Source organism: Macaca mulatta, chromosome 3 (genome assembly GCF_049350105.2).
Source record: "Macaca mulatta isolate MMU2019108-1 chromosome 3, T2T-MMU8v2.0, whole genome shotgun sequence".
NCBI lineage: Eukaryota > Metazoa > Chordata > Mammalia > Primates > Cercopithecidae > Macaca > Macaca mulatta.
The window spans coordinates 127,311,415-127,324,603 of NC_133408.1; the positions used below are offsets into that span (position 1 = coordinate 127,311,415).

Genomic DNA, 13,189 nt, shown 5'->3' on the forward strand with positions numbered 1-13,189 from the left:
ATGTAAAGAAGAGTGTCTGAGGTATGGTAAGCACTATGTGTTAGCTATTATTATTAATATAACAGTGTATATAATAAAAATAAAACAATCTTCTAATGAAGAAAATGGAAAGAACATATCCCTAGGGTCTTTAAATTAACTGGTATGCCAACATTGTACTCAGGACTAGGAATCTCTAGAAAACAGCTTTCCTTTTAAAACAATACTAATATTAGATGTTAATACAAAAATAAATCAACCAAAAAGTCTCTATTAAATTTTATTGATCTTTTGCTACCATCATCTTACATACTTCCTGATTTAGAAGGAACATTTTTCTTTTTTTTTTTTTTGAGAGGAGTCTCGCTCTGTCACCCAGGCTGGAGTACAGTGGCCGGATCTCAGCTCACTGCAAGCTCTGCCTCCCGGGTTTACGCCATTCTCCTGCCTCAGCCTCCCGAGTAGCTGGGACTACAAGCGCCCGCCACCACGCCCGGCTAATTTTTTTGTATTTTTAGTAGAGACAGGGTTTCACCGTGTTAGCCCGGATGGTCTTGATCTGACTTCGTGATCCGCCCGTCTCGGCCTCCCAAAGTGCTGGGATTACAGGCTTGAGCCACCGCGCCCGGCCTAGAAGGAACATTTTAAAAACTCATAGATTGACAGAGTTTAATATATTTATTAAATGTTTTCTTAAAAAAATCAAACTGGCTGGGTACGGTGGCTCACGCCTGTAATCCCAGCACTTTGGGAGGCCGAGGTGGGTGGATCACCTGAGGCCAGGAGATCGAGACCAGCCTGGCCGACATGGTGAAACCCCATCTCTACTAAAAGTACAAAAAATTAGCCAGGTGTAGTGGCTCCCGCCTGTAGTCTCAGTTACTCAGGAGGCTGAGGTGGAAGTGAGCTGAGATCACACCACTGCACTCTAGCCTGGGCGACTGAGCAAGACTCCATCTCAAAAACAAACAAACAAACAAAATCAAAATGGTTTTAAGCTCTATGCAAAAACAGACATCATAAGATGATGGTCAGTATGAATCTCAGATGTTAATTTCAATGAAAATTTGTACTTTTAGCATAAGAAAAGTTTTTTTTTTGTTGTTAAAAACTGTAAGTATGAAACAACAGCAACACTGCAAAACTAGAGATGTTAGTTGGTTGAAAATCCAGAGGTCACCCACATTTTGGAGTTTCAAGTCTACCACCCAAACACTGGCCATGCAATTGTATACACACACCTGCTCCCGCTGCTGCATCGACTGCAGCATCTACTAGTCCTAGGAGAATAGAGAAAAACAACAAAAAAAGACAAAACAAAAGTATAATTTATATGTCTCCCACTTCCTAAAATGGGATAATGCACATGCACACACACGTATCAAAAGCAAGAGTTGAAGACACTGATTATCACTGGTAATATTTTGAGAAGTTCCAGTATTTCTTGAATATTTTGCATGACATATACTTTCCACATTAAAAATTCCAAACTAAACCTGTTTAATTAATTTGAGCAGCCGGAAGAAACTTAACTATATTACAAAAATGTATGCTGTATTTCTAAACTGATAAAATGAAATAAGTGAAAAATTAAAACATTTAAAAATCCAACTGCATGTGTAACATCAAAGAGGACATGGTAAACAGGATTTAAAGTTCCATCGTTACAAAGACTGACATTTACTGCTAAACAAACTTTCACTTCAAGATATTACTTAATTTCTTATTTAATGAAAAATGAAAGGTTACTTATACATTTAAGTATTATTGAATTCCTACTTAGATTAAACTAGATGTCAGCCTACCAGCCACTGACCTTTTTAAATCTACTCTGCTTGCAAGTCAAAAATCCCCTCCACCTGCTCATTACTAGTGCCAGATCAGTGCTTTTAGATATTTAATCCAAGTATACATTTTTGCTGCTTCTCTGCTATTAGAACTAAACCTTATACAATTTTAAAAATATCCTGCCTCATTATTTGCAGCTTTCTCTTGAAGCAGAAGTCTGAGGATAAATGAAGAACTATCTTTTCCTGTTAACATCTGCCTAAGGAAAAAGAAAAAGACAAAGAAAAAAAAACAAACCTAATTCCACATGATTGGCTAATGAGACATTTATCTATAAGGTAGATTTCTTATAATTTTTCAAATCTCTATAAAATATATGAATAATGGCACTGAAAGAGGAAAAAAGCCACTTTAAGCCTTTGAAGAATATAAATAAAATCAGTGGAATGTTTCATACAAATTCAGAAAATACATACGTTGTTCAACTGGGCCTGCCTCTGCTTTCATAGCTTCCTTTTGTCTGGACAGTAATTCTCTTTCTTCTTGGATCTGCTGTTGCTCTGCCTCCAATTCTTGCAATCTGTTACTTGCACATAACAACTCCTGCTCAAGACGATCTATTATATCAGTTTTTTCCTGAATTTGCCTTTCAAAAAGAGTTTTTTCATCTGCATAGCCATCAATGACACCTATAAAATAAAATTAACAGAAAATAGAACTATTATTCATTTCAGATTCAACCACTAGGTTTTAATATAAACAACAAAAGGTGTACTGTTAGCAAAACTTTCCATCATTCCAACCTATTAAAAGTCTTGAATGAATTTGCTGCTCATCACAACAACTATCAACCTTTAATAGGGTATGGTCAATGCAGACATTTCGTTGTTTACCATTGTGCAAAAACATGAAATTTCTCTGAATTTTCTAATACTTTGCTATACTAAAGTATCACATCACGTAGGTGTAACTCACTTTATTAAACAGATATAAACAATAAGTTTCTGAAAAGCTTAATACAAATTAGATGCTTGTGAAATGAATCACATTTTGAAAATTAGAAAGTTGGTATTTTAAGTAATTTTAGAAGGCCAACACCCGTAACAGCAGAGAAGAATTAAAAAGAGCATAGGGCTTTAGAGATTCAAAGCCTGGAATCACCATTTAATGGTAATGGTGCCCTTTAACAATTTAATAACATCTTTAAGCTTCAGTTTCCTCATCTTTAAATTACAAAGGTTGTCTTAAGATGGTGTGATTATGGTAACAAGTCACCACCATCCTTTTTGGTATTTTCTGAAATTATTAATATTTTCTGTAACTCTATAAATTCTTTTTATAATTAAATATATATATATAGTTTTAAAAATTGCTTGGAGGAACTTTGAAGATAAACCACAAGTACTTTTTAATGGTCACTCTAAATTGGATTGACGGCTTCCAAACCTGGCTGTGCATCAAAAGTCTCTATTTTAAGACTGAAATTTCTGTACCCTTAGTTGTCAATGGCAAATTGCTCACCCTCAGCCTTACTGAGCTCCACAGCTAGCTGTTCTCTGGCCCTGGACTCCTCATGAAGGCGCTCTCGAAGGTCCTCTTGGCACTTAAGGGACTCTGTTGCTTCTTGTTTCTGTCTAAACGACTCACGCATCAACTCTGTCTGTGTAACTTTCGCATGTTCAAGCTAAACAAAGAGGGAAACAATATATAAAAGAAAATAAAGTGTGGAAATACTAGTTTCGTTCCCCATTAAAGCTGGAAAAAAGGGGGATTTTAAAATAAAGAGATACTACTGAATTGTAGTCATATAGATATTACCAGTGCATGCTAAGATTAGCAGGCAGGATAAATCAGAGGAGACATGTATATTGGCTGTGCACAACTTTCTGTAAAGTGACATATTCTAGCTTTACAGAACAAAAGAATATGCTTCTTTTGGATATAAGCCACTTTAAATCAATGGCTGTGTAGTTTATCATATAAAAGAAGATATAAAATTAACAAAGCACAGGCATTTACTGTATTTGCCAAAGAATTTTATGTAGCTATATGGTCTATGATAAACTTTTTTACATTTAGTATTTATGGATTGTGACTCCTACAGTATCTGTTGTATACTGTGGGGTACTAATAATACATGATTAATACAGTGGCATCAATTAACAAAACCATAGTGGCACAACAAAATGAAATTATATTTATAATCCATGTACTTAACTAAAAGCTTTGTATTTCTGTCCATTTGTGAAACATCTAAAGCTCCTATGAATATTCAGCTTATTTTCAAAACCTTACAATACACAGACATTAACCATAAACACAGATTCCTTAAAATACTACCAATAGCACATACTGACTATATTCTTAAACAATTTTTTAAGATGATAGGAGGCTTAAGGCCAAAGCTCTCTTGATCACTGCTACTAAATGAGCTCTGTGAAATTGCAGAAAACTACTGTCTCTGCCTTAGTTTTCTGAGCTTTTGAATATTAGTACCTGCTTATCTGTTATTACTGAAACAATTACATGGGAAAAAATTGAACTCAAATGTTTCTAGTATTTAGTCCAAAAATTTTAACAAAAAACCATCACATATATTAATAACAGGCTCACAGTAAAGTCATAAGAATTTGTAAATTTATATATAAAGTACTTTGTGCATTAAAAAGATATTACTACATTTTAAGCTTAAAATATGATCAAATGTAGTGGTTTCTAATTTATAGACACATATCGAAAATGTATTACAAAATCATGATAATATTAAATAATACTTTATTGTTAAAGACTTCTGCTTTTCACATCCGAGCAGCATTTGTCATAGCAAATGGATTTTAGAGTAACTATAGTTTTTGATGGCCACTCTAAATCAATTTCCAAAATATCCAGTATACGATTATTCTTGTTTTAATAGGATATCTCAAATATCACTTATAACGTGTTTAAAATTAATATGAATACACATTTAAGACTCATAATAGAAAATTAATCCTACATTCTAAATTATAAATTATTTCCTAAAATACCCGTAATATGTTATCTCAAAAGGAGTATTTTTACTTTTAGTTGGCAAGAGTTTTTCCTTTAAGTGTGGATAACTAATATCATTAATTTTTATTATAAAGACACATAATAAAGTATGAACTAATTTATATACAACTACTTCCTGAATTTACAGTCACAATCCATATTTTAAAAACGTATCAATTGCTTTTATATACACGTATGTCATTTTTTTCTGTTCATTACATAAAGACTATGTAGTAAATACACATGACTAAAAAGGATATGCATTTTTTTTCCTTTTTCAAATTTACTATAGGGATACAACAAAGGATTTACAACAAAATAAATGCTTGCTTTAGGTAAGTAAATTAAATAAGTCTTTGTTTCCATGTTCTACTTCTTGACAAGATTTAACCAGGCTTATAATCCATTTAAATATTTATCATAAAACCACAAGAAAAAACTTCAGTTTTATAAAATAAAACAAAAAAGTTGGAACAATCAAATATAGTAAATTTAGCAAAAAAATTTCATTTATTACAGCAGATGAGATTCATACTTTATCGGGAGATAAGAAACACCCTTCAAATGTTCATCCAAATACTTAATAAAGAATCTTCTTCCATTCAGAGTATGTTTATTTCTAATATCTATAACAATATGAAGTATATAAAATTTAATATTCAGTATTTCCAAAATATTTAAGAAACTTATAATTACATTAAAAGTACATGTAAAGTATCAGTTAATATTCTGTCACTTTAATATAAAAGTTGCAAAAGAGGTAGCAAAACTATTCTGAAAACCATTTGGCTTGTTAAATATTAACTAGTACAGGATAAAGCTATGAAAGTCATAAAAAGTGCTGAATAACTTTTAGTTATACTGAATAACTTGTAGTGAACCTGAAATACTAAATATTCAAGCCTCTTTATGCTAAACACTTATCCTTAACAATGTTTATAAAATATATTTCATATAAAAAGCAGAAAGGGATCTTGTTCCACAAGATTAGGAGGCATATTAAAAACAAAAAATAAGTTCCTTAGGTTGTTAAGAATATTAAAATTAGAACCCAAGCTTCCTTTTTTCCTTGTCTGGAACATCCAATATATCATGATTGTAAATATTTCCTAATTGCTCAATGACAATTCACTTAGCTGTTTTATAAGTATCACAATACCCAGTCTCTCAAATATAATAATTATTCCATTCTTATTCAGGATGGGCATCACAAACGTACAAAAGCAAGAATCTTAAGGAAAAGCAAGATCTTTTTAAACAACCTGCCTGGCATTGGAGAAATGTAATATTATCTCATTCTGCTTTCTGTAATTAAAAACATAGCCAAGTTGGAACTCAGACCAAATTTAGCCCTTAAATACATCTAGGATGAATGAATAGTAACACATCAAACAAGGTTCTATCCCATTTAGCATTAATATAGACACTGAAAATTTAATTTCTCATTATAGTGTTTAAATGAATATTTTTTATACTTACTGAATAAGGAGGGGTAGGCAGTGAAATTTTAGAAATAAGCTTTAATATATGTCCATTTCTTTTATGAATAATATGGAAAATAGAAGTATTAACAATTACTGAGTTATTTTCATCCAAATGTTCAAATAGAGGAAAAGGATGTGGTAAAGGCACGCGAGACTCAACCTCATAAATGTCTTCATCTTGCTCTTCTAACCATGAGCCACTGAGTTTGACAGTTGCCAAATAGGTGCTATAAGAATCCATCTCAGAAGATATAGCTGCCAAGCTTCCTAATTTGCTTTATCAGTTTTCTAGTACATTAAAAAGTTCTTTTTAGTTTATCAAGATCTATCATAGCAGTATAAAAATTTCCTTCTTTAGCACTACCAAATAAACATTATAAAATTAATTCATACAACTGCACAATAAAAGGAAGGGAAAGTCCAGGAAAAAAACTAAAAATCTAAAAAAAACTTAGGTCTCTTATCAATCTTCATCCACCCTCAAAAAAACCCAAACTAAAACAAAAACCAAAAAAAACAAAAAACAAAAAGCAAGCAAACAAAAACACCTTTTAAACTAGCATAACTAAGTCCTTGAAGAGAAAAATAAAAATATAAACATCTAATTAGATGAGCAATAAAACTGCTTTTAGTATCAACGATGTCTGTAGTAGTAAGTAAGCCTTCAAAGCAGAACCTGGCAGGGAAGGTCAAGTTTGAAATCTCCATAGTAGCAGTCTTGAGAAATCCAGTTGCAACATTATTTCCCTTGCTCTTGCTGCTTCATTCTATTCAAAAGGAAAAGCTCTTTTGAACTGAGCTATTCAAGTAGCCTCTCATGCTGAGCCAAAGGATTCTAGTCAGTGTCCCCTGAGGAAAAGGTCAGAACAGAGGGTGTGGTTTAATGTCTTTACCTATAGGTACACTGACAGGTGGAATGTGAATTAATACGCCCACAAAAAAGCCTGCCAGACAGGATCCAAGTTCCACGTCACGACTTTGAAAGGGCATTTAGACAAGTTTATAATGTCTGTAAGATAAGCTGGTGTTTTTCCATTCCATTAAAAAATTGCTTTAATTTAAAAATGTGAAATTAATTATGTTGGAGTCCACATTAGTAGTAATAAGTTATTCAAGTATATAAAATAACCATAATTATTTCTGGAAAATTAAAAACTTACTTTTGCTATTTCCTTAGAAATATTACTCATCTTTCAAGCAGCCACTAAAACTAAATATAGACATTTCAGTTATAACCTATTTTCATATTGTTTATGGAGTACATGTTAAGGAAAAAATTCTTTTTAAAGCTGCACTGTATATAATAGTTGAAAACTATACCACTTAAGGTATCCTATGAACCCTGACTAAACTTTAAAAGCCCAAGTTATATATAATAGCCTCTGGGTAGCTCCAGAAACCTGGGCAATGGTGAATAAGTAAGCCACTCAGAATTTTAGATCAACAACTTACTTTTTAATATTAAAAGATTTTCAATAATGAAAGTTGTTTTAAAGAAAGGAAAAAGCCCTCATTTTGGTGTTTTTCTATCCAGTAACTAAATATCCTAAATCCACAAAGCCTTTATTTAAATGGAAAAATGCATGCTAAAGAAGGCAGGTAATACCAACACAAATCCATTCTACAGTGACTCACACTATAAAGTTGTGTAAGCCAGTACTCAAACCATTTCACGGTAGGTAGACTAATAATTAGGGCAGAGAAAATTACATTTTCTACAGAAAGCCAGAATTTACAGGGAAATGGATTGTATTTCCTGTGGAGGGGCAGTTGCCTCTTACAAGTCTGGACTAGGCAATAAAATTTTTTTATTAGGCTTTCTTATGCGACCCTCCAGTTAGTCTGTGAAGATGTCTTAACAAAGCACGTTCACAGGCTAACTGGAGGGTTGCATAAGAAACCCTAATAAACACCTATACAAGATAGAGGACTAATCTTATCACTGCTGCAGCTAAATGTGACTTTAGTGGGGCTTTGGCAGATAGAAGTTGTCAATATCCCAGCTGCTCAGCTTTATGAACTGTGGGGACCCACGCTTAGCCTATCAAATACCTCTTAAAATACTCTTTCCCTGCTCCCTCTGCAAACTACAGTTTGTTTTGATAATCTGATATCCAAATTCTCTTATTTGAAGCAAAAACAAAATCTGTAAGTAAGAAACAGCCCTTTATAAACAGTAACATTTAGGTCAGGATAAGAACTAACTACAAAGATACGAGAGAGAAATTACTGAGAAAAATGGACCAAAAAAAGTAACAGATTAAGATGATCACAGTATAGGGCAAAGAGTCCTCATAACAGTATATTAATTGATGGAATATTATATTAATTCATGTTCATAAAGATGACCTGGAACTAAAATAATTGAAATTATAGTCTATTGTTTCACCCATTTTTGGAAGCATGTAAAACTTGCTTCCATCCATGTAAAACAAAAACCTGTAAGTAAGTAGTTATATTAGGAACACAGGTCAAGGTAAGAAGCTTACACAAAGAAAATAGAGTAAAATTAGGGCAAAAAAGACTCAAAAAAGCAGTATTAAAGAAAGGTGATTCAGGATAGTGGCATACAGCCCTTGTAACAACAGTAATATTAACTGATGATATATTAATTGATGTTCAGAAAGGTGACTGAATTAGAATAATTCAAATTATATTCTATCTTGCTTCCCCTCTGTTTTAGAAAGCATATAAAACTTCTTGCAATCAAAGATAGTTATAATATGACTTAGAAGAACACACTTTTAATTATCCAGACTAGCTTATTATCCCTGGGTTTCAGATAATTGAGATTTTAATGTATATTTGAAGGCTATTAATTTGCAGCATAGAGTTGTTTCCTAAACAAAATAGCTTTACTTAAATCAAATAATGTCAAACCATTTAACCACCTTTCTTCATAAATTATTTTCTTCAAACTGTAAAACACTTTTGTTGCTCTCTTTTGGACTTTGATTTGTTCCCTATTTTTCTAAGTTATTTCACAGAGGGCCTATAACCTGTAAACATTACCCTGACGGAGCCTGGACCAATGCTGAGCATACTGGGGACAATACTTGAAGGCAAAATGTGTTTCAGTATTTTGATTACAGTTATGTTTCAAACACAACAATGACAAAACAAAATCTTAAGTTATACTACTGTTTCATCCTCAGATTCCTTTTCTGGAGAAAATATAGAAGCATGTAGCTTTGATGTTGTAATTCTTAAAAACAAGTATTAGGAAGCCCATGAAAATTTCTTATAGTGAAAATCACACCATGGGAATAAATTACATATCCATTAATTTCTTCCAAGGCCTAGGGGAATCTCTTGGTAAATAACCTCCTATGGCTCTAAATAATACTTCTGGATTCTGGAAAACTTTAATTGCTGAAAAACTATTCCCAAAGAAGAGAATGGTTTTGATTTCTACCTGATCCAGGAGTCTAGAATCTGTGAAACCATACTCTCAAAGATAACATTTCTGCAGAACCACAAAGAGACTACTGAATAAGGATTGTGTTAAAGAGATTACCTCTCTAAGGGCCTTACGGCAGTCTCTTAAGCATTCTTTTTAATACTATCATGAAAGCTATCCCAACCAGTAGGAACCTAACAATAAAGTAAATATAAGCCTGATTGTATGGTAGCCTGTCCAAGCAAAAGAGAGGTAAAACCATTGCAAGAAATGTATTATAATATGGACTTGGACATACCACTGGGCAAGTTACCCCTCAAATAAAATATCTAAAGTAAATAACTCCTATAATACACATTATGAAATCAGCCAATCAGCCTATAAGGCAGATTCTTGTCCAGTGCCCTAATATTCAAAAATTTTGCCACTGAATGACTCATCTTAAGCATCAAGTCCCACAGTAAACTTTACTTGGTCCCCAGTATACTCTAATATGTCAGATGCTGCTCTCTTCTCTGGTCTCAGAGTATTCTGTACAAAGCTATTTTCCTGAATTTCTCTTTCACTGAAAACACAAAGATATCACAGCATGCCTCCCAGCTGTTTTACATTTTGTTATAATAAGTGAAAAAAAAAAAAAGAAAGTTAAAGGGAAGTATACTATTATAAAGTAGAACCAAATAATGACATGTTGAAGAGGAAAGTGGAATATAAGTTATTTCACAAAGATATTACACATTATTCTGTGTCAATCCGTTAAAAATATTCATCAGGTTCAAGATAATTTTAGTTATTAATTAATGAGACTATTCTGAAGAAATCAATGGCTTTAAGCATCTATCCATGGAAGATTAAAAACCGAACTGAAATTAGTTTAAAAGAAAGTTTTTAAAACTCCTATTCGAAATGCTGAAAAATATTATTTACTTAAGAAATATCTGATTTTTATAACTTATTATACCTAATGTCAACAATTAGCTTAACATTTTATATAAAAGATGTTAGTACAGTACTTCAAAATTAAGCCAGAGAACAATGTGAACATTATACTAATAATCCACAGATTAGTGGTTCTCAAACTTTAGTGTGAATCAGAATCATATAAAGGACTTATTAAAAACACAGGTTGCTGGGCTCCCAATTTCAGTAGGTCTGGGGTAGGGCCTAAGAATTTATATATTGAACATATCACCAGGTGATGTTGATATTGCTGGTTAAGGGCTGCACTTTGAAAAGTCTCTGCCGTAGGGTTACTGCTCTACACAAAGCTTTTGTGATCCATTCAGTGATATTTAAATTACAACAATACAGTAGAAGCTAAATAACACAGTGTGGATTTAGTATTTAACAAATTGGGAAAAATCTGGAAAATGCCATGGTCAGACTCCTACTGTACTTCACTACCTGGTCACATAAGCAGACAGCTGCTATGAGCTGTGGTCTTGGCCTGGGGAAGTGAATGTTTCAGGCGGAGCCCACACGCTTGACTATTGGCAGCATTAACAAATTTTGAAGAAGTTTCTCTCTAATAGCCTGTTAAAAACAAGTAGCCTATTGGAACCACTGACCATTTTTGATTTATTTAACATTTTTCACGTTGCTCCTCAAAAGACAAATACTATGTTGCATTAACTAAACTGCTCATAATTTACAATGGTATCAAGTAGCAGCAACAGCATTAATACTGGCCAAGATCCAGGTCAAAAGTACTTAATAGTGGTTAAGAAACAAAAAGTATTAACAGTTGTTTTCATATATGAAAGTACAAATCACAAAAATTAAATACTAATATACCTGAAATAAGCAAAAAACAAAACAAAACAAAAGCAGGACCATGTAGGAATTCAGTGTAGAATCATTTCTACTATACAACTTTTGTACAACCAAAGGGATAATTAAGATGCATATGCATTCAAGCTTTGAAAATGCCAAACAGCAACCCATGAAAATATCGAAATTAGCTCAGTCGAGAGAGTGGGATAGCACATTGTACTTCAAACTCAGTACATATTAGCAATATAAGGAGGTTACCTGACTGCTAGTTTCACTTATGGCTTCTAGGAGTTTTTCAACTGCTGCTTGTAGTCGAGAGCTAATGTTCAGCACAAGTTCTTCATTTTCAGGGTCTATTTCAGTTCCAGCAAAACCACTCCTCACGAGTCGTTGTGACAGCTCTGTTCCTTCCTCAGTTACTTTTGACCACATATTAATGTCATTTCTTGGCATATCACTTCCAGAATAAGAGGGAATGGATTCATCTGTAACTAGAATAACAGTATTTTAAAGGCATAAATTAATTATAATAATCATACTTTTTTAAAGTTATAAAACAAAATCAAAGTAACACTGGAAATCATGGAAATTGTAAGGTCTTTTAAAATAACATTGCAACCAAACAAATAAAATATGCAAATATAGGATATAATATTATTCAATAACCAAGCAAAAGAATGAGAAATGTTATGCTAACAGGAATTTGCAGAAATTATTTGGGTAATTCAGTATTTTTTTCTTTGATAAAAATTTCTGAGATACCTATCAACAGAAATTTACTACATGCCCACCGTGCAGAGTTTGCTAAGTAATAGGGACATATAGGTGACAAGATCTGGCTCCAACCCTTGACGACTTTACAATGTAATAAGCAAACACATAAACAATCACAAGAAAAGAGAAGCATTGTGCAGTAGGCCGTTCCAAGTGTACAGAGGGATAGAAATAAGTGCTTGAATTTGTCGGGAGCAGACTGACTTTTGAGCCTACATTGGGATTACAGGATAGAAATAAGTGCTTGAATTTGTCTGGTGATGACTAACTTTTTGAGCCAACACTGGGCAATACAATCTGCTCTGGCTACACAGTAAAAGGAACTAAGACCATTTTGTTGCTTGCTACTTTTTAAAGAGGAATACTGGGATAAGATTAGGCTGACAAGCAGTTCTAATTTAATTATGGACATTGTTATCTACATTACCCACACTATTCTTATTTCTTATGTAAAAAAAATGAGTTTGCATGGGTAGAAGATAAGCTTTCCAAGTGTTTTCTCTAAGCTATAATAAAAGCACAGGCTATTCACCACTGACATTAAATACTCATTTGTGGCAGATGTTACAACCCAACAGTGAAGTTTCCTGAAGAGGAATTACCTAATCTTTTATTGCATGTAGTACATATTTGTTATCAGTAAGTGTACAAAGTTAACAAATTAAAGCAGAGGAAATCTTCAGGTACCAAGTGCTTGGAATAAGCACTCAGTTTGACACATTAGCTCTCAACTACAAGCAGCAGTTGAAAAACTCCTAGAAGCCATAAGTGAAACTAGCAGTCAGGTAACCTCCTTATATTGCTAATAGGTACTGAGTTTGAAGTACAATGTGCTATCCCACTCTCTCGACTGAGCTAATTTCGATATTTTCATGGGTTGCTGTTTGGCATTTTCAAAGCTTGAATGCATATGCATCTTAATTATCCCTTTGGTTGTATGCAAGTTGTATAGTAGAAATGA

The 13,189-nt window shown here is 33.0% G+C and overlaps 1 protein-coding gene across 17 annotated transcripts in view; it reads right to left on the bottom strand.

Annotated features, from left to right (window-relative positions):
* The window catches only part of AKAP9 (A-kinase anchoring protein 9), a 172,792-nt gene that overhangs the window by 47,291 nt on the left and 112,312 nt on the right, over nucleotides 1-13,189 (bottom strand). For 8 of the 17 annotated variants that reach the window (XM_077997065.1, XM_077997075.1, XM_077997074.1 and 5 more), the window contains 4 exons: nucleotides 11,713-11,945; nucleotides 3,289-3,451; nucleotides 2,244-2,456; nucleotides 1,221-1,259 (listed from right to left, as the gene is read on the bottom strand). In XM_077997065.1, coding sequence (XP_077853191.1) covers nucleotides 1,221-1,259; nucleotides 2,244-2,456; nucleotides 3,289-3,451; nucleotides 11,713-11,945 — 648 coding nt within the window. Of the gene's footprint in view, nucleotides 1-1,220; nucleotides 1,260-2,243; nucleotides 2,457-3,288; nucleotides 3,452-6,276; nucleotides 7,132-11,712; nucleotides 11,946-13,189 lie in introns of those variants that run through there. The other 9 variants (XM_015134121.3, XM_028846079.2, XM_077997067.1 and 6 more) reach the window with 2 other exon arrangements.